The 27,883-nt window shown below is 42.2% G+C and overlaps 1 protein-coding gene across 3 annotated transcripts in view; it reads right to left on the bottom strand.

Moving 5' to 3' along the window:
- Positions 1-1,927: 1,927 nt before the first annotated feature.
- Positions 1,928-27,883, bottom strand: part of MPZL1 (myelin protein zero like 1) — a 38,688-nt gene continuing 12,732 nt past the window's right edge. Inside the window, exons 2-7 of one of the 3 annotated variants that reach the window (XM_075515870.1) lie at positions 24,256-24,366; positions 23,628-23,788; positions 20,098-20,311; positions 15,337-15,469; positions 11,879-11,984; positions 1,928-6,070 (exon numbers count right to left, since the gene is read on the bottom strand). In XM_075515870.1, coding sequence (XP_075371985.1) covers positions 5,969-6,070; positions 11,879-11,984; positions 15,337-15,469; positions 20,098-20,311; positions 23,628-23,788; positions 24,256-24,322 — 783 coding nt within the window. In that variant the 5' untranslated portion in view covers positions 24,323-24,366 and the 3' untranslated portion in view covers positions 1,928-5,968. Of the gene's footprint in view, positions 6,071-11,878; positions 11,985-15,336; positions 15,470-20,097; positions 20,312-23,627; positions 23,890-24,255; positions 24,367-27,883 lie in introns of those variants that run through there. The other 2 variants (XM_075515863.1, XM_075515858.1) reach the window with 2 other exon arrangements.

The raw sequence follows: 27,883 nt of genomic DNA on the forward strand, positions 1-27,883 counted from the left end.
GAGTAGCTTCTTCAGGATTCAGCTTTCGGGAAAGTAAAGGCCTTGAAATACTGGAGTTTTGTAAAGTCCTGTTACAAAGTGTCTCTCCATCCCTACTTTCTCCCACTCCCATTTGAGTTACCACTCCAGTATGGCAAGGGTGGAGAGGAAAGGAAACCGTTCTATAGTTACTAGAGCTACAGCACCTTGTTGGGGCACTGATGTCCCCTCCTTTCTCACCCTATGTATAATGTTGTATTATCCTGTGCAAAGTATTTGTGCAGGATACTTTAAGGAAAGCATTTTCCATTCTTACAAGTCCATCAGCTCCCCTTTTTCAGAGGCTCTCCTGCCATCAAGCTCTTTCTCTCCTATGTGTATTCTGCTACAGTTTCACTCGTATTTCTTAGTTCTACTAGCTGAACTGGTAATACAGGGTATCAATTCAAATGGTGAACTCTGCAGCTGTGTTGTTCGCTGAGCGGACAGAGACTGCAGTAACTGAAGAATATTGCCAGAAAGAGAGGTGGTGTATTTCAGTCTCCCTCCCTTCCCAGTCCCTAAACAGATAAGGGTCATCCAGCAAACCAGTAATGGGAAAAAAAAGTGTATTAAAATATTCACAAGATTACAATAGAAAACATGAAAGTCCATTCAAGAAAAAATATCCAAGATAACTGTTTCCAGATGAGTCTGTAAAAGCAAAAGCACTAACAGTTGGTACACTGGCTCCTCATGTAATTGGGCCATGCAATGCATATCTAGCTCCCTCACACAGATTATACACCTGTCTTACAGGTGTTTGTTCTCTTGCATACCTCCAAGACAGAAGTTTACAAAAGAAAAGTACCCGGTCTATGTTTCCAATTACTTTTACCACATAAAAACAGCTGGCATTGCAGGGAGACAGAAAAGATTGCACAGCACACTGATCTCCAAAGGCATTGAACTTACATTTTAGAGTGCAAAAATACTTTCAGATGAAAGGGCTTATTAGCTTTAGGGCAGTGAAGAGAAGGGAAAGAGAAGCCTCAAGAGGAGTATAATTGCTGAGCATAGTTAATATTTTGTAGCCTCCCATATAAAAACATTACCTAAATATTAGCACCGCTGGGGTGTGGCCACAGCCCAGAAGTCTTACCCACCTTCTCACCTTTGATGGTTTTAAAGAGAAAATCTTTCCATCACCTATTATACAATAAGAACATTTTGTATTTGAGGTCCTAGGGAGACACATTAATAATGTAAAATTCCAAGACAAGATTTCAATACAGAGTGAAGGTGTTTTGGTTATATATCAAACAGCCCACACTTGACCTCAGTGAATCCACTCTAAGGCAATGCAGCTTCTAAGTTGCATATACACATTTACTGCAGTTACCAGACGGATGGTTACCTAAACAGTTCTCACAGGTTTAAAAAAGTTAAAAACCTAATTCCAGCTCTTCCAGGCACAAACTGAAATATCACTAAAGCTTTGAAAGAAAACAAAACCCGACAGGTCTCCAGTTATAAATGACACATCATTCAACTAGTTACAGGGACATATTTGCCACCCTGTAATGGCTCTTAATGCCACTTCATGAACATGCTGACCACCTCCCTCACAGAACAGCTACTGAAGTCAAAAGGGGCAGTGGAGATTTGACGTATTGAGTACAGCTACCAATTTACTTAGATCGATGCTTTATAATTATTTGTAATCCTCTTCTCAAAATTCATTTCTGGTAATCAAAAACAAGGAAGAATATATCCACTATTAGTAAAAAGCCAAAACTTTTCCACTTTGCAGTTCTGTTAAAAACAGGGAAGATGAATGATGCCATTCATAACCCTAGCTCTAGGGGGTGCCAGCTGGCTTAGCTGCCAGAGCCCAGGCTGGCGACCCAAAACTGCACTCCTACAATGGGTAGGTGGTCATTTTTACCCATAAAAGACCTTTTTTTCCCCCCCCTCAGCTGAGAAATGGATTTCAGACTGATCCCAGTTTTGTTTGCATGGTGAATAAAAGAGAATTCATTGCAAGTCTTTCACATCACCCAGGCTTTCCCCAGCTCTACTATCCAAGAGCTATGACCCACGTAACAGTTTTAGTCATTTGCTACTGCCTCAAGAGAGGCTGCCTACCCCTCAGCTGTGCTGCAGCACGCCTGCCACACAGCACTTATTTTTAAAATAGATGGTCCTAAAAAGAGCTAGCAGCAGTACTACAACAGGACAAGGACAACACACTTAGTGTTCCTCAAAGTCCAAGCTGTTCCTTTCCACCTGCAAAGCACAGCATCAGAGAATTAAGAGAATAGCAGTAGAGCAAACAGAGTTAAACTTCTGGTCACCATACCATCAGCACATGATGACCTTGCCTGACTTTAATCTCTGCTTGCTACCCATCAAGGAAGTAGAAATCCTCTGTCTCCTGAGACTTTACAAACTAAGCCAACTTAGCATCAGTCCCTTTCATCAGCGCAAGTTATCGTATGATTAAACAAGCTAAGATAACCTGAGGGACAGAAAGTTCCCAGGTGTTGTCTCACATTGCCTCAAGTTCTTTTGACTTCAGCCTGAATATGTTATTTAATAGCTACATTGTTCATGTTTCCATTACTCCCCCCCAAAAAAATTCAATTTTTTAATTCAAAATTCAAAAATTCAACTGAATTCAAAATTCAATTTAAAAAATTCACTGCAGAGGGATTCAGACTGATTTCTGCTATTCCTGGGGGAAGGGACTTTTGTTTCTTTCTAAAAAGATGTTCAGCATTTTTTAAAAATGCTGAACAAGTTCATTCTGCCTTCACAAAGAGGATCCAAGCAGCCTTGCAATGAGCCTCCTCAGTACAGGCAATATGAACATACCTGTCGCTAAACAAAAGCAATGGAAGATGTTTCCTAAAGTTAGTTAGCACCACCCAGATCAGCATGTCTCCTAAAGTTAGCACCAGAATAGCATGTTTCCTAAAGTCAGCACCAACCAGATCAGTGTATTTCTTAAAGCTAGCACCACATCAGGATTATGCTCAGATTCTCCAGTATATTCCATCAGGAAAAGAAACAAACATTAGTAGCAGACTTCAGAGCCAAGGACAGCCCTATCTTCTCATAGCAGCAAGTTTTTGATCGCTACATTCATCACATTTCTCCCTCTTACTCTAAAATGTCTGGGGAGAAAGATGGTGATGCACAGGGATGAACACAGGCAGATCAAAATCAAGTTTCTCCATCAACCACGTCGAAAGCGTTCATTTCTTACTAAGTATAAAACAAATGTTGGGAAGTAATAGCCTGGTAGATAAGGAAAGCAGCAGCAGCAGCAGGATTCATCCTGATCTTAATGAGGCTTCTAACAAAGGCAGGTGTTGTCAGGAAACCAGTGAAGTCTGATCCTGATTAAAGAATATAGTGTTGGCATACCCAACTTTGTTGGGAAAAAAACCACTGTACACAAAGTAGTTATTAAAGTTACACTGTCACAATTAAAGGATTATCTAATGTGGTTCTGAAAGGTCTGCCATGGGCCTAAAACTATTTTTCATTTACTTGATGTTACAGTGGAATGTAGGCTTAAGTTTGCACATATCAAGCTAAGACTGTTGCAAGCTCACTGGAGGACAGGATGAGAATTCAAACCAAGTTTTCAACTGACAAACCGAAGGCGAGGTCTGAAAAAGCCATAACAATTTCAGCAGAGACAAATTTGCAGACAATACAAAAGCAGGGAGAGCTGCTGGCACACCAGATGGTTGTGCTGCCATTCAGAGGGACCTCGACAGGCTGGAGAATTGGGCTAAGAGGAATTTCATGAAGTTCAAGAAGGAGAAGTGCAAAGTCCTGCACCAGGGGAGGAACAACCCCATGCACCGGTACATGCTGGGGGCTGCCTGGCTGGAAAGCAGCTTTGCAGATAAGGCCCTGTGGGGGTCCTGGTGGACACCAGGTTGAACATGCAGGCAGTGTGCCCCTGCTGCAAAGAAGGCAAATGGTATTCTGGGCTGCATTAGGCAAAGTATTGCCAGCAGGTCAAGGGAGGTGATCCTTCCCCTTTATTTGGCACTGGTGAGGCCACACCTGGAGTACCATGTCTAGTTCTGGGCTCTCCAGTACAAGAGAGATATGGACTTACTGGAGCAAGTCAAGTGCAGGGCCACAAACATGATAAAGGATCTGGGGCATCTTTCATATGAGGAAAGGCTGAGAGAGCTGGGACTGTTCAGCCTGAAGAAGAGAAGGCTTGGGTGGGTGGGGGAAATCTTATCAATGTGTGTAAATACTTGATGGAAGAGAATGAAGAGCACTTACTCTTCTCAGTAGCACTCACTGGCAGGACAAGAGGCAATGGACCAAAGTTTGAAAAAAGGAAATTCCACCTGAATATAAAGAAGCACTTTTTTTACTGTTTGATCACTCTAAGCAATCAAACAGTGGAACAGGTTGCCCAGAGATGTTGTAGTTTCCATCTGTGGAGATACTCAAAACCCAACTGTGGACAGTGCTGGGCAACCTGCTCTAGCTGACCCTGCTTGAGGGTTTGGACTAGATGATCTCCAGAAGTCCCTTCCAACCTCAACCATTCCGTGACTGATTCTGTGAAATACACTGAACTAGGAAACGGGTAAGAATCAGAGAGAAGGGGTTATGGCAGACCAAACGGAAAATTATTTGCTGCTACAAAAAAGCCAACACCACATTAGGATGTACAAAACAGAAATCCTTCTACTGTATGCTACTCTGAGAAGACCTCAGCTGGAATGCCACTTCTGGTTTTGAGCACCAGATTTCAGGATACAAATGGGTCAGCTAAAGAAAGATCCTCTTCAGCACGAGAACCATCAGAGATCCTTAACAATCTATGAGGAGTTTTATCTAGAAACAAGAAGCTGGGAAATTATATTCAAGTAGTAGACTTGCAGAGAGGAAGGAAATAAACTGCCCTCCGCATCCTCTGTGCAAATATAGGTTACACAAAAAAACACACATCAAAAAAACCAGAGTGAAGCCCTAGATTTCCTCCAGAGGTCATTCAGCCTCCACTACAGGCTTTTAAGAACAGATAAAGCATCTCTAAGGAAGTGACAGTGGTATAATGGAGCCATGGGAGAGAGATGAGGGAGTATTACAGCCTCTAGATCCCTTGGAGCCCTTTTTCATGCTTATATGAAATGACAGAGCTTCGAGGAAGAAACATTTCATTGAAAGGTTCAGCAGAGTCTGAAGCAACCACCTACAGCTATAACTTCCTATCCCTTCAACTCACTAGCTCTTAAGTTTTCACAGGTAAACTACCATTTCACAAAATTCATTAGATCAACACTATTCCCATACCTTAAAGGGCTAAGCTTGAATAGATGGGCTCAATACAGAAGTAGACAGTTCTGTGACCTGCGTTACACAGATCACATAGGTCTAAACATTTTCTTCACTTACACTGCTAAGACATACATTTCTGATAGCTAGGAGTCACAATTTGGCTTACAAGACCAAGTGAGAGTGTCTAGTTTATATGAGAAGGCAGCTTGTACTGAGAATCTGACCAAGGAAAGATGAATACCCTGTATACATAAAGAACTCTGTGGTATCTTCTTTATATTCACCTCAACAAAAGAAATTAGGCCCTATAAGCAAAAAAAGAATCTCCAGGTCAATCTAGAATCTTCAGGCATCTTCCAGTTTCTCCATTAATAATCAAGATAAAAATATTTTTCAATTGTGATGCGAGTTTTCTCTTTCTCTCTCGTCACACAAGATACAAAAAAGAATATTGGCAATTTATACGCAAAATTCTTACCGCATTTCAACATGCAACATGGGTCTCACTTCTGTACGATTAAATAGACTATTTACACACAATACATATATATCTTTCCCTCTGTATGCACATGCATTGGTCCTAGCCTAGGCATCAAAGGCCACATGTGAGTTCTCTGGGTCAAATCTTGTTCAAGCAATTCCAGTCTGAATGTGTGTTTTCCTTTGGATAGCATAGGATCTCATCTCAGTTCTTCCGAATATCAGCATAGACCACAGACTCTGACTTGTTAATCTTGTCGCTGTGCTGTCCTCCGGAGTGATCTAACTGCGCGTAAATGACGGGGCCCTGGGAACAGAATAAAAAAAAAAGCGCAATCAGTATTTTTCAGAATAGGCCATATTGCCCCTTGCTTCCACAGGGGCTGCAGCAAGACCAAAGCTAAAGCAAGACCACAGAGCTTTTATGACTGCTAACAGCACTTTGAAGCAGGTGGAATGAGCCCTCACCTACAAATGAGCTCTAGTCTGCCACCTTTCTCCTATCAGGAGCATGCCAAACAGCACCATTTCCTCCCCTTCATACCGTTATGGCTGCTTGCTTCTCACAAAAAGCAAAATCTAGAATCCTTTGTTCTGAAAAGCAGCAATTCTTACATGCTATGGAGCAAAGATACATGGCTTAGTCAGATGCAGGCCAGATTTAATATTTTTGAAAAGGAACTGTAGTACCAATTTACCAGTAGGCAGCAGAGTATACTTCCCATACTGCCACTCAAATCCCACTCAAATCACATTACCACTGTAAATCCCAGCACAGCTGTACCACTCGGATAATGAGGGAGAGAACAAACCTGCAGCCACCTTATGACACCAGTCACTGCCCAAGCAAGTGATGGGATCAAGACTTACACAGCAGTGAGCCAGAAAATAGTGACACGGTGCAGTAACGCAGAATTCTTACCTGACTTTCGAGCCAACCCAGGTAGTGAGCACCTCCACAGACACAAATATAGCACGGCCACACACCTTCGCTACATTTTCTAGGGTGCAGTGGAGGACATTACAGCGCCATCTTTCAGCAGAGCACGCAAACACGCCAGCACCTTCCTAAAACACCACGTTCTCCAAAACACAGCCCACAGGAAAACGAACTGCAGCTATTCGAGATGGGCTGAGGACAGGACTGCAGCCTATAAAGAGCAGGTACTCAAGAAGACTGGTGGGACTTTTATGGAAAGGTCTGACCTGCAGCTCCCCCATTCTGCATGCCCCAAATGACATAAGCACAGAGCAGAAGGCTGTGACCACCACCTACCAGGTGGTCTCAGCAGAGAGACCACACACCCACACCCCCCCCCCTGTGCAGGAGGGAAAGGGACTGCCCTGTTTGGGGGTGGGTGGGGGAAATTACAAGGACAGATCTTTTAGTTTGGTTGCAGCTTTTTTAGCAGTTTTTGCTTCAAAACCATTTCATCCATTTAACTCTGTTTCTATTTCCCTTACGTCCCAGGAAGGAGTAGCCTTCACAGGCATTTCTCCTACCCCCTTCTCCCCAGTACTTTCGATATCCTGCCAAATTAGAAAACATCTCTATGGAACTGACCCAGAAATCCTTCCATCTATCTTCCAAAGCAATTAGGGGCTAGAGATTAAGAGACCTGCTGTACAGAAAATTAAGTCCTTGAAGGACCAGAGGTACACTTCTGCACAGCTGTTTTCCCCCCAATACAATGGCAAAGCACGCACTTGATAAATACCTTGTTCTCTTTCAGAAGTAGTTTAAATCCAAATTTTCTTCCTTCCAGGTGAAGTATTTCCCAAGTGATAAAGAGTAGAGGAAGGAGATGGACAGAGGATAAAAACTTGTGAGCAGATATAAAACACTGAATATAAATAACGGACTGAGAAAATGCTCCAAAAAAAAGACACTGATGTCTTAGAAAATTCTGGATTTCAAGTCTCATTAGAGCCACTTTTTTTTTTTTTTTCTTTTTCTGCTATTTGCTCTCATGTGGTTCTGGTCTCCAACATTGTATCAGGATCACATTACTAATTCCAATTAGAGTGCAGTGTCTATATAAACTTCAAGGCAAAGTGACCCTAAGGTTTATTTGTAAGCAATTGGAATCTCATCTGCCTGAGGCCATAGGTCAAGGGTATGATAAATTCAGCTTGAGAGCACTTCCTATCAGTTAAAAAAAAAAAAAAAATCTACACCTGCATAAAGTACTCACTATGACATTTCAAGTTTTGTTCAAGTAATTCTGATGGGTCAATTTTGTACCACAGGACTTCACTCAGGATCAGCACCAGGGCCATTTTTTTTCCTGCATTTGATACCTCCAGTGATCTGAATCTTTGTAAAAACTCTTCTTCCACAATTAAAAGCTTCAAAAAAGTCTAAACAATTCAGAACTTTCACCTAATCCCAAATAGACTCATCCTGACTCTTCAGAACCAGAAGATGGACCAGCACTGCCATCTAAAACCCAGCATTTCCCTAAGCCTTGCAATTTTTCTATTCAGAACTGAAGGGAAAAGAGTAGCAGGTGTACCGATACCTTGCTAAGGGTTTGTCAGCAGAGTCATGAATTGCAAGTTACAGCAAAGAAAAAGGAATTACAAAGTTAGACCACCATGCTCTAACAGTGGTCTACAGTATTTTCAAATCTTTTAAGTTCTGAAAGATGCTGCAACTACCACAGATTCCAGCTCCAGGAAATTTATCTGAAATTTAAATCAAGATTCGTGGCACCATGAACTGCTCCTTCCCAGGGTCCTGGGGTCCAGTTCAAAACCTGGAACAGAGCTCGAACATAGCCTGTTCAGGTATGTCTTAAACCAGAAAGAGCAAAGACAGAGATCTGCACTTAAGTTAATGTAGCTTTAGTGCTCCCCACTTCTACACTGACAGACATGCCTGCTTAGGATCTCTATACCCACACTGCTCTGTACATCAGAAATGCACTTCTATGGAAGTTACACTTTAAGATCAGTGGTCCTTCAGCCTGCCCAGAAATGAATACTCAGCTACTTGCAAAGCACAAAGACAAATGACAGCCACCTTGGAGTTAGCATATCTTGGGACAACACACATCTGCCTTCCAGTTTGCCTGCTGCAACCCAGATTACTAGCTAAACAAGGATATCCATGTGGGAAACACATATAGTTCTTGCCTTCACTGGAAATGCTTTTTTCACTCATCCAAATAACAGTCATGGTAGAATACAAGTCACTACGGAATGATGGCATGGAGAAGAAACACCACATACAAATTTGACAGGACAGAACATACCTGCTGAGAAGGAAGACACAGTGAAAACAAGTGGAGTTGATTCAGCCAGCTGAACATTCACAGAATCAGTTATACATACTTTCAGCACTCTGGGGCACTCCAGAAAGCAAGGTCCACACTTGATAAACTTGCACCCAAAACACAAAGGAAGTGGAGGCTCAAGTGCACTTTCAGCTAAGAAGTGATGTGGACAAATACTTCATCACTGATTCTTAAACTGATACATAAAGAACAAAACAAATAAACTTCATTTAATAAATTTAACTTAAATGCCACTCTTTGAGAGTGAACACCTCTATTACTGTTTTTAATTTGCAGAGGCAGGGGTTGTGTATTTGTGTTCACAGTTCTCCTCCACCAGTGAAGCACGAAGCATTCAGTCAATTCCTACACATCCTGCCAAGTAAAAGGCTACAAGGAAGTCCACAGGCCTTTACTGTTTGACCGCAGCACTGACTGTGTGAACCCCTGGTCTAAAACTGCCAGGCAATCCAAGTCACAAAAGTGTGCCTGAATCGGCAAGCAGCCTGCAACAGCTTCTGGGAACTGCTAGGAATCTGAATATCAGCATTTCACCTACACAACAGCTCAAAAGCTTGAATACTACAACTAGTTTCCTGATTACCAAGAAATATCAAGTTTTACTTACATAGGATGCTAGATTTCACATATGTTAACTTGCATGTTGATATCACCCTTTTTTTTATAAAACAACAGTTAGAAGTTAAAAATATAAGTGTAAGCAATTTAAATTTAGTTTCCTCACTGATTTAAACCATCTGTTCAAAATCTATCTACCCTGATTTTATTGTGGATCTTTTTAAAGAAAAGTAAATATGTTTACTTGCTGTTCTGTAAAGACAGGGCAAATGCTTAACAGAAGGTAGAGAAAGCACTTGCTGCTACAAATGTTTGCCAAGAAAAGAAAATCCAGACAAAGCACTCTTCGCCTGACAAAAGAGATTAAAAAACTGATAAACTAAACTAAAACTAAACAAAACTAAAGCCATTTGCCATATTTTTCCTTTGAGGTCAGGAGTGTTCACACTTCAGGTTTTCCTTTAGGAACTTACCTGCGGGAAGACCCTGGAGGGCTCTGTCAAGGAATAAGCAGACTGGAGTGACTACAGAAGGGCAAAAGCACACTGATTCTGAGTTATCTTTACAAAATTTAGATTTACTCTGACATGTTTCTTCCAGTATATTGAGACCCAGAACACTGGGGACATGGAAGGGTGAGGACACAGCACGTTTCCACACCAAAAACATTACAGAGAAGATAAAAGTATTTTTGCTTTCAAGACCTAAGTGCAGAACAACAAAACTCTTCCTCCTTGTAGCTCTCAGGGCACTTGCATGTACTGCTTCGTACCATGACAGTAATTAGATAAAACATCTTGGACTTTTGACCTAGGAAAGTTCACTCCAACAGCTACTGCAACATATATCCCACACATAAGCTTTTTTTCTTTTTTGGGGGGCTGTGGGGGGGAAGGCAGGAATCACCTGTCTCATTCACCCATTCTAGAAGCCCCTCCCATGAACTAGAAAAGACAAGCTTTATCTAGGCCTTATAGGCAGCCTGCTGCTACTAGACCCACTCCAGTCAAAATCTGAACTATTTTTAAATCTTTTAACTTGAGTATATTGCCTTTATGTTCAGAGAATAACTGTTCTCTGAAGTCAGTAGGTAGCTTTGTGGGCCTATGTGCTAAAACTCTGGAAATACTGCACCTGCGAAGAACAAGGTGCATTTCAAAACCAGACTGGAAGCCCAACAGAGTAGGGACTTCGAATTTACCCAGCTCACTGTCAGTACTGTATTTTTTTCCTGTAGTATTAACACATTAACACACATCTCCATTATTGTGTCAGAAGAAATTAAGAAACCAGGTATTAACTCTGATTTAGAAACCCATCAGTTCACACGCTACTCTGCAGCCACTTGCTAATTAAGAAAAAGTCTATTTTGGACTTAAACTCACTCAGGATCCCGCAGTTCCACAGGAAAAGTGCTGGGAGTACACAAATCAAGAGGTAAGAAACAGCTTACAAACAAGGAAATCCTGTACACCGTTAACAGGTAATCATATATTGCGTAGAATCCCTGTCTGACTCATGCTCTCTCCCCTCTGACTAATTTCCCATGGGATGTTAAGTCTGGATAAGAGCCACCTTTTTCCTTCAAAGTCAGCAGAACTTTGCCGACAGCAGCAAGCACAAAGCATGGCAATTTCAAGCCCACAAAAGCTGGGTGGCTCAGCAGAGGAGAGCTCTCAGCAGCAAGAGTCATCTTCAAACTGATCATCACGGGTCAGTGTTTGCACTGCGCTGGCTCATTTCCTTGTGAAGGAAGTACATGCCACAGAGCATGCACCTTCACAGTGATGAGAGAGAAAGTAAAATTCCTCCCCATTACAATCCTAGAACAGATTAGGCAGCTTTATGGGGTGATTACACATCTAGTAGATAATTTTGTCTCTACATCACACAGCTACCCACTGCCCACTCCTCATCCTTGCCAGGGTCTCATCCTTGCACTTCACTACAAATTGTGTATGTTAACGCACAAGATCAGAACCATCTTCTTTTATACATTAGTACAAAAAGGGCATAAAACTCCATCTCAACTAATATCAAGATGCTATTCCTTCAGTTGCACTAACCTTTCTACGGAAGAGTCCACCAGTCCCAGCTTACTGCCCAACCCTTGTTCAGAGCACTTTTACCCTTCAGCCTTCATCACCTTAACAGACAGCAGCTAATTCATGTGTCCCACCCTGCCTTTATCTTTTCCATACCATCTCCCCCACACTCTGGGAGGATCCTGCTTCGGGAAGCAGCAGGAAGCAGTTTACCTGGTGTGATCTGGCGGGCACGCTGTTTACCAGACCCTCTGTGTCGGAGGGGGACTTCTGCGGAGCCTGCTTAACCGGTGACATCAAGCTCTCAGATGTACTGCAGCTGACGAGGTGGCAGAGCAGAGTTTGCACGACAATGTTCAAGAGGCACAAAAAAAAAAACAAAACAAAAAAAGAACAAAAACAAAAAACGAGTGATGGCAAGATGAATGTGGCAGATTGTGCCAAAGTAAAAATGAACATAATGGATTCTGAAATAAACACATACAATTCTCCATCTCTCCCCAGACATTTCTCTGTCCTTCCTCCCGGAGTCCCACTGGTAAGCAACACGAAGGAACAACTATTAACATAGGACAGCAGCTCCTCCAAAACACCTGTTCCCTAAATATTCCCATTCAACCCAACCTGTCTAAAACCGTATGTATTTTCTTCACTGAGGCTTCAGACTCAGTTAACAGTGGTAAACAGCAATTATCTTCTGACTATAAGCTAAACAGTCCCAGACACTGAGGCAACTGTTATACCAATGCTTCAGTTAGAGCGAACACTTGCAAGAGCCACCAGCAATCCATACCAGACAGGTACTTCCTACCAAACTCCCTATTAGTTCCCTTGCTTTTGGTTAGGCTATGATCCCAAAATAATTCTGCCCACCCACAACAGATACCAGTCTCTGGAGCAATTACTTTAAGAGTCACAGGTGACATGTAACCTATGTGTCCTGATATAGCTACTTGAATATCTAAATCAGGCAAATCTTGTTTTTCAAACAAGAAACCTGTCTTGCGGTGAGAACCAACACTCCTAAAAGAAGTTTGCCAGTTTTCACCCTCTGCTTCTTTCCATCTGCTTAAAGCAGGACTTAAAAGAAAACAAGCCTTTGACAGACAGAGAAATGAATACCACAGAGCTAAGTGTATGAGCAAATGCCCTTAAACTTAACATTAGTAGCTTCTGGGCAATGCAGTAATGGGTCTCTCAATGCTAGGTCTACATCCTCATACCCAAGCACCCAGGAAAGAAAACCAGCCACCTCCTTGACAGCAGACACAGGAGTTCCCTTTGCTACCACAACCCTCTGACCACTGGGCATCGTTTTCCCCCAATCTTTGTAGACAGACAGTGTACAAAGCAAGCACAGAAACAAACAAATGAGGACAGTGACATTAAACAGACCACCTCCTCACAGGGCAATCATTTTTTATCCTTTGGTAAGTCTAACCATAGAAGACTTAGCTCCTCATACATGCAGCAGTAAGAAATAAAAATAAAAATACTGCCCCCAGCCATCACGGCAAGGGGCTTCTACTGTCTCAGAGATAAAGCAGCCCTTCTGTTACCAAAATGTTGTAATCATGAGTTGTTTGCTTTATTCACAAAATTCTTCAGATCTACACTATCTAAAAGTCATAATTCAGGTTTAAGCAACTAATGCTCTTAGATCACTGCAAGTTTTCAAACACCTGAGCTGTCTGAGCCAGAGGAACACTTATAGGGAATTTATTTTTATTTTGACACAGAAAGGGCTCTGAATTTCCTGTGCTTTAGTCAATTCACTGGCAAGTTCACTGTTGGAAGAGATGGAGGGACACCAGCTGGGATAAGCAGCAATCCCACCCCAGTCAGACATGAGACAATGAAACCCAAGCACCCAGTGAAATGCATCATCCCTTTGCCAACAGATTCCAGCACAAATTACATTGAAGTTATGTTAGTAGAGAGCTAGCTGGTTAGTCAGCAAAGGAAGAGGAAATGTGTACACATACACACAGGTATTAACAGCAACCACCAACTTGATTAGTTACCATGGTGTCTAGTGGGACTGGAAGAGAAGACCCAGCCCTGTTACATTCCCAATCTGGCGTCTATATCAGGATCTCTGTAAGGAGAGGAAGGTAAGCAGGATCCGATCCCAGCACACCAAGGCAGAAAGAAAAAAAAAAAAAAAAACACCAAAGTCAGAGCATGAACGGAGACTGTGGCCATGCAGGGGTTCCAGATGCCGCGCAGTGCCCCAGCCCACCTCAGTTCAAGGCAGAATGGTTATCTAAGAGTAAGTGCATCTCACCATCACCACCACCACACACTGGGTTAGCATCATGTAGAAGACAGTCCGTAAGTTTGGAGAGGGTCACAGCACACTTGGTTTCTCTTTACACATCATGCAGAGCTGGCATGGTCAGTGAAAGCAGTATTTAAACTTCAGAGATTACTTTCCCAAGAGAGTAGTTAAATCGACTACAAGAAATTACAGTGCATAAACTACTGCTCCAGGCTCAGCACCAGCATGTGTCCTTCAGCAGGAAGACACTGGAGAGCAGGTCACTGGGAAGCAAGGCAAGTGGACCACCTCACACACACTGCTGGTGCATGACACTGCAGGCTTCTTTTCAGTTCTTAGGGGAAGGACACATGCAGAAAGGGAAAACCAGGCTTTCCACACAATTTTGAGCACACACAGACGCCTTTGCTATATTTACCCTTACCATTGGGCAATAGCCAACTCACTTTCTCTAAGCTCTCCAACTGGGAAAACGACAGGGCAAAGTTTAATTTAGAAAGCCCCACAAGTTTGTTTTTGGAGTTATTTTCTTTTATCCCACAGGCAACCCAAAGAACCTGCAGGAAGCAGGAATATTTGTTGGGGAAAGAACAGAAGAAAGTTATAAGTTTGGGGTTTGTTTCTAAGACTACATATATAATTTTCGTTCTTTCTTATAGAAGCAAACTACCAGCTAATTAGAGAGGAGAAAAAAGGAAGCGCCTCCCCACCAGCACCAAGCTCCATCACCACAGGACTCAAGTCTGCCTTTGTTAGTTCTTGTTGCTTTTTCATATGCCCACTCAAAGATCTGTGCTTCACTTTGGAGTTATCCTCCTAACACTAAAAACCTTGCAGGGATGGTAACAGTTAACAAAAAACAGACAGTGAATGAGAATGGATGCAGAGTGGCTACTCCTTCCTTACTTTGAAGCGTGGTGATGAATGGGGTTTTGGCAAGTATACTCCAGGCTCAGGAGCCAGACACTGGCAACTGAAAAATCCAGTCTTAATCTCAACAGAGAGCATTCCTTAAAGGTGCATGTGTGGCACTTTTCCTTTGGGGGCTGGGGGTGGTAGGGGGAAAGCAGGACTGGAGGGAAGGGAAGGGGAACAGACCAGAGCTAGGGGGATCTTGGATTAAATGTTCTTGGCCATATACACTTGTGGCTGGGGATCAGCTCCAACATTTAGTGATTTTCAGGTGCAACTCATGGTCAGCAGGTCTTTTCAGGCACAGTACAAAGACAATCATTATAGGCAGATGACCAGCGTTCCACATGGCCATACCCTATCTCTAGCCATGGTTGGCAAGACTTGGCTGAAACAACTCCTACCCCCCTCTAAGCCCTCCCTCTGATGCTGCTGCTGTTCCTCACATCATCCGCAGGTGAGGAGGGAGATCTCTTACCCAGAGTATCGTTTTTTAGAGTTGTTCTTTCTGATGACAAGACACACGACAATAGAGATGAGCGGTGAGAGACCTGTAACCGTACCGATGACTATCCCTGCCACCATGGCAATGGGGAACGCAGGCAGGCTGTCTGGGGAGAGAAGGGAGAAAACATTCAACTCTTCTGCATTCCCTGATTAACAGAAGTGCAAACCACAAATGCTCTTGACCTTGGATTCATTTAGAGCAGAAGGCACTAATGTAATATCCAGGAATTATAACATGCAGCCTAAGTAGTAGTGAGAGCAGGCACCCAGCAGAATAACATATGAACAGAGCACACGCCAAGAGTGTTCTTAATGTCACTATCCTTCAGAAGAGACTTTATACTGAACGAAGACTTTTTACATGTCAAGGAACACAAGTGACAATGAGGACAACCCTGTCTCATTCTGTATCTGAAGGGGAAAAAAAAGTTACATTCATCTGGCAATTCCCAGCAAGGTCAACAGGAAAAGGCAGGCACACTTGAAAGCAGATTTGAATATAGCGCATTGCTAACCAACAAAGAGCACTGAAAGCTGGGTGTTCTCTGGGTAGCATGCAGCAGACAGCCTAGTTACTACCCATGATCACTCTTAAGAGTGTTTGTACATGATTCTGGTGTCTCAAAATACATCTCTACACATTTTTATAGAGTCATTCTTTCCCGTCTTAAGTCAGGATCATTGTATGATACTAGAAATACGCTTATAGGAACACAATATTGCTTTACTCACGTTTTCCCCAATATAATTTTGGGAGAGGGTAGGCCAGGAAAGAGCAGCCAGAAATAAAAGCCAATCAGAGAATGAGTACAAAAGACTTACAAAGTAAAGAACACACAGAGTACCATTACAGCTTTTCCCAGTAAGAAACGAAGTCCCTCCCTCCACATCGTGTTTAATGCAAGGAACATCTTAGACCAGAGGGTTTCTTACAAGACTCCATGCTACACTAGCTACTTGCACCAAATACAAGTGAATCAGCATGAGATCCAACAGGTAAAACATCTCATATAGAAAAATCTTTCTCAGATACCTACATCTGACCATCACAGAATTGTTGAGGTTGGAAGGGATGTCTTGAGATTGTCTAGTCCAACCCCACCGCTCAAGCAGCTAGCAGTTTGCTCAATACTCTGTTCAGTTTGGTTTTTACTATCTCCAAGGCTGGGAGACTCCATAACCTCTTTGGGCAACCTATTCTAGTGTTAAACCACAGTAAAAATGTGTTTTCTTATGTTCAGACAGAATTTCCTGTGTTTCAATTCACCTCCTTTGTCTCTTGTCCTGTCACTAGGCACCACTGAAGAGCCTGACTCAGTCTTCTTTAGATCCTATCAATGTACACAAACACCTAGTGAGAGGATCCCTCTAAGCCTTTCTTCTCTTTTGCATGCTAGACAACCCCAGCTCTCTCAACTTCTCCTCATATGAAAGGCGGTCCAGTCCCTTAATCATCTTAGTCACCCTTTGCTGGACTCATTCCAGTAAGGACCACAGACCATGCTTATACAAAGCATTCCCATTAAGGTTGCAGTCTGTAGGCCAAGCCCATTTTGACATAATTGGCTAGAAGGGAGCAGCACAACACAATACCCTGAAGCAGGGGCATTATACTAAGAAAACAGGGCTTACATTGAGTACTGTTCATTTTGAGTTCAGTAACTTTCAGGAGAAGGGCTACCTGATCTCTAGCTGTTTCACTGGTCATACCATCATTTGGCCAAATACTGCATCACCAGCTTTCCTAGCTCTCCAGTGTTAGATGCCAATTCATAACAACATGGTAATTCAGAGTCTTAGTAAGAAATTAAAGATGAAGGTATGACAGAGGAAGACATCCCTTCTTTCCAGAACCTTTCAGCAGCCGAGAGATCCATCTGCTATTAAGGAACACAGTCCTACCTGCTTTTCAGGTATGTAAGACTGAGATTGTGTTTGAGCCCCATGCAAAGATAAACAAATCTATTTTGAGGCATAGAAGAGTAAGAGTTCCCTAGTTTCTGTGCTTTTTCACCTTTCCAAGTGCAGGAATAACTGTCTGCAAAAGCATCAAAACAGACATGCGTTTCTGTTAGCAGACCAGCTGTTGCCTTGAACACAAGAGAAAAACCACACACACTTTTTCAGAGCAAGAAAGTAAGCAGCAATCCAAAACTATAGTGCACAGTGTCTGCTGAAAGAGTGATATTAAAAACTTGATAGTTCTGTAATTTCTTTGACTCAGGTGAGGTTTTTTGATTGGTTGAATTTGAGTAAAGGACAGCAGTTATGTTCTGTTGACAGAGGTTTTTAAGACCATATTAAAAAATGCAACTGTGTGCACATGAAACTAGAGTCTGGCTTTATTGCCTCTCAGAACATGGTCCAACAGACTATAGAAAAGCTCACACAATTTTACGACCACATAGCTCAGCTGAAGAATGTCTCCCCCCCATGTTTTTCTTATATTTTTCAGCATTCCACAGTTACATGAATTCCTCATAAGTACTTGCAGAGCAGCCGACGACTTCATTGTAACAGACAGTCCCAGCTACATAACCAAATACCAGCTCTGAAAGCTAATATTTAAGTTCATAGCTTAACACAAGCCAAAAATCCAGCCTTTCAAAGAACACTTTTCACTGAACATCACTGTAATTCAAAGCAACTTCCATTTTCACTGAAAGCATGTTAGTAACAGTTTTATGAAATAAGCAGGAAATGGAAGTTTTCCATTGCTGCTAAGTATAAAGATTTTCATACGACAATTCTAATTTTTCCCCCATGAGAGTTCAGATCAAAGATGGACTACCTCCAGATAACACAAGCTGTCTTGAACACAGTGCTAAGTAGCTTCCTATTACAAGTAGGGGCAGCCTAATGTAAGGACTTGGAATTCCCTACAAATTTCTGTCACTTAGGCTTTGAACAGTAGTCCTTTCCCAATTCAGATGCACTAGTCTGAGAAGAGTCTTGCTTCTCATCCCTGCCAGTAGGATTCTTCCAACGTAGTTGATGGAGCCGTTTATGCAAACACTATGTAGTTACTGCAGTGAAAGTCAGCTGAGTTAGCTTGGCTTGGCAATTTTAAACAGTTAAGCCAACCCAGATCTTACTAAACGTTTAATCCAAAATCTAAGGCTAACCAAGCATCTATGAGATCATTTAAATGTGTAAAGTACGTACATGGCTTTGAACAGTTTACAACACCAGACATACAATTCAGAACAATTAAATGTATACACAGTAAAAAAAAAAAAAATATGCACAAGAGCCAACATGAAAAAATTTCTGCAGCTCAGTTCAGGCTGAGTTACAACCTATTACAAGAGCAGTACTTTCAGGTAAAGTCAGAATGCAAGACAGCATTACAGCTATAGCTTGAAAACCCGATTTCAAGGTCTTCCTAAGAATTTGAAGACAATTGTTGCAGCATTTTTCTAATGACGAGAAGTATTGCCAAATATACGGTTCCCTTCAGAAACAGTGAGATTCTCTTGTCCAGATGCTCCATCTATGGGGAGCCTGTTGAAAAATATCAGCTGAATTACTGTACTGAAGTCAGTCTTCATTTGCTTAACCTGGGTTAAAATCTGAAGAGGTTTTGCCAAGATGGCCTGATTTTGCCAAACCAGCAGTTGTTTTGCTGCTTCTTCATAGAGACTATCAATACACTGTAAGAAAATAAACTGACCCTATTTTATATAGGCTTCAAACTTCCAAGAAACAGAAAATTCTAAGTGATGGCAGGACCTCCGGAGGTCCCATCCAACTCAAACTGCTCTGTGAAGAGAAGAGTCAGATATAGACCTTGCCTACATAAGTACATGGAATGACCTCATGAGCAGGGGTATACACCTGTTATAGCAGCAGTGTCATTCTACTGAGAGCATACATGTAGGTAATCTTTCCTAACATATTACAATCTAATGGAATAGCTGTATCAGCACTGCCATTTATGAATTCAACATTTATTCTTGTCCTTATTAAATATAAATTTGGAAATCTGATCACTGTAATAACTATTTCATTGTAGGAACAGTCACACTTTGGCTGACCTCCAGATTAGCTAGAACAATCAAATGTTTTGGATGGCCAAGGGAAATAAAGAGCCAAATTGACATACAGAATGTAAGTGCTCTTGAACTGTGATCATTGTTACCAAATGCTAACTAGAAGCCTTAAATGACTGCAAGTAGCCAGCCCTTGCAGTTTATAAGGGTCATCATGGATACTGCAAGAACATTGAAGTAAGAGACTGAATGCACCTCCAACACAAACACCTTTGCATGGAAGACAGTAGCATTTCACTGTCTGTCAGTACGTGCTCGGGCCAGATTATTAGTTTTGTTTTCCAGTATATGGGTTCCAAAAAGAAGAGTCTGCCACTTTCTCTCCTTGCTCCCCAGATTTCAAAAGTCATCCTAACCCTTGATGTAGCATAATACAGAAAAAAAATTCATAGGACTTTGAAATGAGAAGATGGGTTTTCATCAAGGCTTCCATCAGCTTTTGCTAATACTTGTTAAAAGCATAGGAATTAGTGGGTATAAAAAACTGTCATACCCTTCTGCTCTAAACAGCTGACAGAATATCGGTTTGATTATTAGGACCCAGAAGAAGAGAATGAAAAAGATAGTTGTTCCCTCCAGGCTAGTCCCCCACCCACAAGAAAAGTGATATAGACACAGAAGGGCGGGATGGGGTGGAGGGGGAAGGAAAGGAAAAAAAAAAAAAAACATAGGGTGAATACCTTTCTCCACAACTCTAACTCGGATTTCTCCTGGTTTGACAACAATGTCAGGTGGGTTCTTGACATCGCAAATGTAAGTGCCGTTGTCCCGGAACTGCATGTTTGATATACTGATAGAAGCATCTTTCTTGTTAAGATCTCCAGCCCAAGTGATCCTGTCTTTAAATGGTATGTCCTTTCCAGGGTATGGCTTTCCATTAAAGTAATAGAAAAACTGTAGTCAAGGAAGAGAGGATATAAGAACAATCCAATTAGAGATTACAGAGCTACTATGCTTCTCTCACTATTACAGCATTCTCCCAGAATCCACTATATTATACACAGCTAGTATTTGAGATTTTTTTTCCTCCTGCCACACCACTTCAGTCTGGCTTGTTGCCTCTTTATCACATAACCATGCTACGGTTTATACCTCAATCATACTACCACAACAGACTGCAAGTTTTGGTTTTCCGTTGGTTTTGTTTTGTTTTGTTTGTTTGGGGGTTTTTCCCTGTTTTTGCAGACATGGGGTTTCGCAGACAAGGTGGGGGAAAGAGAAAAGGCTGGTAGCCTGGGAATAATTAAAGGATAGAACAGTCCTGGATTACAGCCATCTGTCTTTCAGGCACAGGAAGCCTTCTGCATCCTAGTAGGAAAAGGATACCAAGTTTTCTCTCACGTTTTGCTGTGTGTTACTTGCAACTACAGCACAGCTAAATTAACATGCAATACCCTCCTTCCCTCCACCCCCCAAAAAACCCTATAAGCAACTTAGAGCGTACCTAGCTGTTTTCCAGAAACCTTCACAGTGACTAAATATAACTGTTTCCCAGTTTTTAGGTGACTAAGTTGCACATTGGCCCCGCACTCCCTAGACATGACCAAAAATCCTTGAAGAATGAACCTGTTTAGTACAGTCTGAGGAGAAACTGCACGTTTCCTCACTATACCTGACCAAAATTGAAATTTACAGCAGTAGAAGTGCATAGACTTCCACCGGACAACTCTGCTTTCAAACATATGGGATGTTTGGACACTGGCCATAGCCCTAAGAGAGGGATCAAGGCTGTATTGCAGGAGCACATTCATTCTTAATTTCACATTCTGAAAGAGAGCAAGACAAACTTAACTCAACCAATAATCCACCCAAACTCTCTTCAGTTCAGTCTCCAGAGCATGGTTAAAGAAATTTAAGACAATATTCCAGCTTCCTCTTTCTACAGCCTTCTGTATGAAGCAGTCTCTGTGCCACAGATCAGGCTGGCTACAAGCCAGCCCTCTTTCCATTCAAGTCATCTCCCATCTCTTTTCCTGTTCCTACCCTTGATCTGAGGCTTGCCATTCCAACATCCTCTCCATCAGACCTGCCCTCTGAATATCAGGCCTGATCACTTGGCAGCACAAATCTTATCCAGATCAGGTATGTGCACATGACCATCTGTTGTGCTGCAGTCCATCTGACACTTATCCGTTGTCTACAGGCTAGCACAAATCCAACAAACTATCTCATCTGGTAGGAAGTCTGCTAGCACAGAGTCATCTGTCAACATTTCGGAGGAAATCTGCTAAATGGTTAAAACCCATTTCCAGCTTGGTTATAACCTTTAGCACAGAGGCACTGCATTACCACACCCCTGTGCACAGGGGGAGTCATCCAACTGGAAGTCTAGAAGGCAAGAGGCAGATTCCTCAGCTCTCTAGGTGTCCTCACCTGGAGGAGGAGAAATCACAAAGTAAAATACGTCCTGAAACACAAGCTAAGTGACTCAAGCCACTCCATGCCTATGATTAATTGATTTAATACGAGCCTTCTTTTGAAACCTAAAGCTGATGGGTTTAGACTGGTTTAAGCCGATTGTGAAACTGCCATCATCAGATGTTTCATTCACGCAGAGATGTCTCTATGACCGGGCATGTGGAGGGGGAAGGCAACAAGTAGGGGAAGCTTTCAGTCAAGTCAGCTTCACCACATGGCCACAAGATTGCCAGTGCTGATTCTAAAGAGGCACAGAACTATCCTTTTCAGGAGAAGCACAGACTTAGCTCAGACATAAGCTGATCGTGAGACTGATCTTTCAAATTAATGCCCACCAAGCCATGTAACTGACATGACCTGGGTTCATAAAAAAAGAATCTTCCCTCTATACCTCCTCCAGCCCCTCAAAAGAAACAGGGAATTAACATCAGATCATGCTGGGTCAAAGTGATTCCGCTCAAAGATAATCTCTCAGTTGTGCTGATACTGTAAGAACTATATCCAGGCAGAATGTCTAAATTGCCTTCACTTCCAAAAAAATGTTATGTCCTGAAGTTGTATTTCTACAGCAAGGGGTTTGGACAGTGATGCAGAAAGGGAAGGGCAAAACAGGATATATGGTGGCTATTTCTATGGGGAGCGGAAAACATACAAACAGATGGCTTCTTTTCAGCCATCCTGTTCCACATTGGCAGGAAATGTGCCCTACTTCCTTAAGCTTTTGCCCAGCTACTGCTTTGGCTTCCCAAAGAGAAGAGCTCCCTTTTCAAAACTAAATATTTATTGACTGAGAGTTCAGAAGCTCATTCTTCAGAGGTCTATGTAGTGAGCAAGATGCTCATACACTGTTTTGGATCATCTCTGTTCTGAGCATTGAAGGGCTCCTAGAGTTTAAATGATCTCATGTCTGCAGCAGAGGGAAGGAGACAAACACTGACAGGCTGAGCAACCTGCTGTCCCCACATCTTTCCTACTGCCCCAGAGTCCCTTGTTCTGCTTCCTCTAAATTCTCACTCTGCGCAAGGAATCAGAGGGAAGCAGAAGTGTCACAGGGCTCAGACTCAGACGTGCACACTTTACGTGACAGAGGAAGAAGACAGCTAACAACCTACCAAAGCCACTTCTTTGAAGGTTCACACCCGAAGGATCTGAGAACACTTGGGCTCAACATACAGAAATGAGTGATAGCAATTATTATTAGCCTAAGTTGCTTGCTAGTCTGATTTTTTACTCGTCAAATAACTAAAGTATGAGGATGTAACTGCTTACTGATTTGAGCACTTCAATTCTGTTCTGAAACCAGGGAGACTGGTCTTATTTTAAACCCTTTCAAATAGATGCTACACAGTACACAAGCAGAAAATAAGCAGCATGCACAACTCCCAATGTAAGACTGTAATAGTGGTAATTCAAATTCTGTGACTAATATCATTCAGTGCACAGCTCCGCAGCTCATTTCAAGTGCAAGAGGATACAGAACTTAGGAGAAGATTCCTCGATGCTCATCTGCTTCATACATTCTGCTACCACACCAACACCCCCCTCCTCTGACTAACAAAGTACTACTATATTTCACAGCCGCTGCACACTCCAGTCTTTGCAGAGATCTAGCATATGGCAATACTTTTAAACAACTCTAAAAAAGCCCCCCTAAAATCACAGTGATGGAGACAAGACACATGGAAGGATGCTCCAATCCACATTTGCTTGCTCCTCAGAACCAGCTAGAAGACCTCTGCACACTTATCACAGCCTCCCCTCCCAGGTTTGTTCCTCTACAGCCATTCCTTACTGAGATACGAGTTGCGGCTCCCTCTGGTTGAAAACTCCAAGAAACAGATGCTGCGCTGCTGATCACCTCCACAGATGTAAATGTGCATGGAAGCTTTGCGTCTGTCCCATTCTCCACAAATATCTCCTCCGGTGTGTTGACCTCTACTGCTGATACTTTGACTGTATGGGGAAGGTAAAGAGAAGAAAGAAGGAGAACAAGCAGCATCAGTGATGTTTCAAGAATCAGGAAGTTGAAGTGGTAACTGTTCATATCACATTGCCTGTAAGGGGAAAAGAGAAGAGACATCAACAACTCCTACATCAAGTGTGTGCACAGACATTGCATTATACCTGTAATACAAACAAGTATAGAGCAGGCCAATTCACTTCTCTTTCCTTGTATTATCTGTTACAGGACATTTTCCATCCACAGATGTTTCCTCTACAACAGTTTGTGGAAGTCAATTCTATGGTGCAAAGGATGAGTTTAAAACTCCTTCCTACTAGCTGCCAGCAGACATTGTAATAAATAAGCCCCATCAGAGGAACTAACATCTTGGTCCCAGCAATTACTCAGTTTCCTCTCTGGCTCACATCTTGTTTCCCATCTGCAGTTTTTCTCAGCTGTAGGTAGAACAAAAGCTCACCTCCAGAAAGCTGAGGAGTAAACCTCTCTGGCTCCCAGCTACACCATCTGCTTCTGCTCTCTGGCATGCTTCAAGGTCTTCATGTGCAAGACCTCATAAATAATCACTCACCTATAGTTCAGAAGCATGAGAGTAGTTTAATTTTTTTCTACCATGATGCTTATGCACGGTCAAAACAGCAAGCAGACCACAACCACCCCCAAATTTAAAGCAATCAAGGTTAATATTGTGCTTGTACTGGTAGGTTTCCTACAGAGTAAGTGAAATTCAGTGTGATTCAGAAAACCTGTTGAACATATTCTTTATCTGGCACCTTTTCAACTGCAAAGACACTATCTCTATCCAGATTTAATGAAGATACACCTGTACATTCATTCAAGTTTATGTTAAGAAACAAAGCATGATTTTGTGACATCACAAAAAGAATGTCTTTCAGCATTTGTGCCACGTCCGTGTGAAAGCAAAAATCCTGTAAAATCCCTGCGACTAGGTGCACATGTGACAAGTGCCCCCAGTAACCCAAACGTAAGTTTCGATTTTTATTAAACCACGGTTTTCAGCATACAGATGGTACTAGTAATCTGCTTCTGATCACATGATTCTATGTTTCTGGGCTACAATATCTTAAATTCATGGGGTTTCCTCCCTTATTAGAAGAGGAAAGCAAGCCTTCCTGCTTCTTCAGTATCTTAGCTGATTTATTTCTCAACTTTGAATAAACTAGCTCTTGAAGAAGGCAAACTGAAGAGAAGGATTCCAGTCAAAGACAGTTAAAAAAAAAAAAAAAAAGAAAGAAAAACCCACCTACATTCGTCCTTAAATCATGGGGTTTATGCTTTTAGTCAGTGAGAGCTACCAGCTCAGCAGCCTTCAAAAGTTAGACAGCAAGCTTCTTTCAAGTGATAAGGCCATCCTAAGGTATAGATTTGCCATAAACCAGGTTATTTTACTGGAGCTTAAAATTAAGCAAAGCCCATTCTCCACAGAGAATTTTAGAAACCATATTTTACATATGCGGCTTTAAGCCTCGTTCCCCAAGAAAACAAAACTCACGTGAGCTGTGCCACTTGCCGTCTTCCTCCCTTGCCCCGAGACTACTGAGTCTATTGGGCAACTCCAGCTGACCAGCTGCGGCACAGGGCCACAAACACAGCAGGTAGCAGCAGCTGGCCCTGCAATGCAGACTGCCTGCGAGCTCTGGAAGCTGTAGTTCAGTCAATGAAATGGCTGAACAATGAAAGAGATGAAAACACCCTGGCCATCTGGGTACACCCAACAATCACTATGTGCATGGCTTTGTACAAACCGCTGTCTCTCACCCAACCAGCATTGCAAGCCAGGGGAAGGCAGAGCACATGCCCAGGGGACACGGAATGAGCATGCAAGCACTGCAGGGGTGGGAGAATTAAGCATATCAGTTTAATCACAATAACCAAAACCAGAAGAAACCACCATTCATTCACTTTGCCATTCAGAGTCCACGGTGTTCACTTCTCAAACTCACTACCTCCTCAGTCCCATCAGGTTATCCCTGATAGCTTGGACTCCCCTGTCATCATTGCACTCATTTCAAATGAGTGAAAGGGAAACTGCACCCTAGGGAAGCGGGATTTTCATCAAGAGGTTGTATCAGAACTTCCTTTCTCTTGTACGGACTCTGACTATGGGCCAAAAAATATTCTTTTGTAAAACAATTACCAAATATTTATCTGGAACATACAAAGGCTCTAGCAATTCAATGAAATGAACTCAGAGCTGCTGTGCTTTATATATTTTTTCCAGCTAATGGAGTAGAAAAGAAAAAAACCTAAAATCCATTGTTTTGAGTCCAAGCCACAGAACAAGCCTCCCTTTCAAGCATAAAACAAGCAAGATGCCCTCAGCATTTGTGTAGGAGGAAAAGAGTCTGCACAGACATTGTCTGCTTGTACGTGGTACGGAGAACTCCTTGCCACACACAGAGGCAGTGGGTAGCACAGATCTGCTTAATCTGAAGAAGTTACTGTCCTAACTCACTAGCAACCCATGAAAGAACTGTAGCAAAGCAAAATAAAAAAAAAAAAATCCAACTTCCCCCTACAGTCTGGGAAGGCAGGAACTATGTAATCTTGTGCAGGTATTTCCAGCAAGTTTAAGTTTCATTATGTCCTATTGTTGTCTCAACTTCATGTTTTTCTTTGCTCAATCTCTCCCCCCAGCCTAAAAAAAGTCCCTCACTTTATTTGCTTTTTCAGTGTGCACTGCTTCAAAAAAAATTTTCCTGGCTCTGTTGTCTTACAGCATGATACATAAGCTCCTCAAATCTTAACGTGATTGTTTGGAAGTGGTAGAGAGGTCATAACATTTGACATTTGTTCACCCTTAGCCCTCTACTCCCATACTTTCACTTATATGGTAGCAGTTCCCACTACCTTGAACTCTTTGGCCTCCTCTGCCATAATAAAATCCACATGGATCATTTCCAGCTCTAGCTCTTTTCCTTCTCTTTCCACATTTGCCAGGACTACATCCTCCTTCCAGCTCCTCCATCTATTTAAATACTTCAGTTGGAGAAAGTTGAATTTTGAGTCATATTCCAGCCACACTTACCCACTGCTCCATTCCTTGAGCTTACTCAGCCTTAGTTCCTCTCAAGAGGAAAAAATTTATCACAGGAGACTGTCTGAGAGAGAAGAGAGCTTTAGCAAGGGAAGGTCTGCAAGGTATGTAGGGCAAAGATAAACATTTGCTCTCCTCCCATAGATCCTCCTTGATCCCATCACCCTATCCAACTGCCCGTAGCCCCAATATTTCCCTCTGAATATCTCTTCCAGCCTCCAATTGCTTTAATTCTTCTTTTCAGCAGAAAGGTGCTTCTATTTTTCTCACCTACCACCAAAATCGTTGGAAGAAAACCACCTGTGCCTCTTCAGCCCATTTCTTTTTCATCTCTAGTGCTGTTGGAGCAGTTTTACTCCAATTACGTCAACTCTCACCAGCTAAATTGTCAGCCCCACGCTTCAATGAAAAGACTCCATCCTCCTCCTCCTCCTCAGACAATCCTCCTATTCTTGAAATAGGACACAACACTCATACTGTTACTAACTTACTAATCTTACTACTCTTACTTACTAATCTTTTCTTATTGTTCCCATCATGGATCTTCATTCTTCATCAACGCTCTCTCTATTCTCAGGCCTCTCTTTCCCCAGTATCTTGTCTCAGGGATCTCATCTGCAAAACAAGTTCAGCTCTCATCACTGCACTGACTACTCAGATCTGTGTCTCTGCTCAGGATCTGTCTCCTTATGTTCAAAGAACAGTCTCAGTCTGACATCTTTGTCAATGCTAAGTTGTCAGCTCATGCTAAATGGGACTAAAACAGAGCTCATACACTCTTAATGTCACCCTTGGAGCAGTTTGGTTACCAGGAACTGCGATACTTATTGGTCTGTTACTCATCATGAATTGACTATAGAAGATGTATTACTCAACATACGCATGCCCAGAGCAAGCATTATTCATTATACAGCACTGCCACCTAATCAACTTTATTGATTTAATACTGTCTTAACTTACTTGCTGAGAATGAACAAGACCTTCCTAACTCTGAAGGTGTAGCTCTCCAGTAGCTTAAGCAGATCTGAAG

The sequence above is a fragment of the Mycteria americana genome, chromosome 1 (genome assembly GCF_035582795.1).
Source record: "Mycteria americana isolate JAX WOST 10 ecotype Jacksonville Zoo and Gardens chromosome 1, USCA_MyAme_1.0, whole genome shotgun sequence".
Taxonomy (NCBI): Eukaryota; Metazoa; Chordata; class Aves; order Ciconiiformes; family Ciconiidae; genus Mycteria; species Mycteria americana.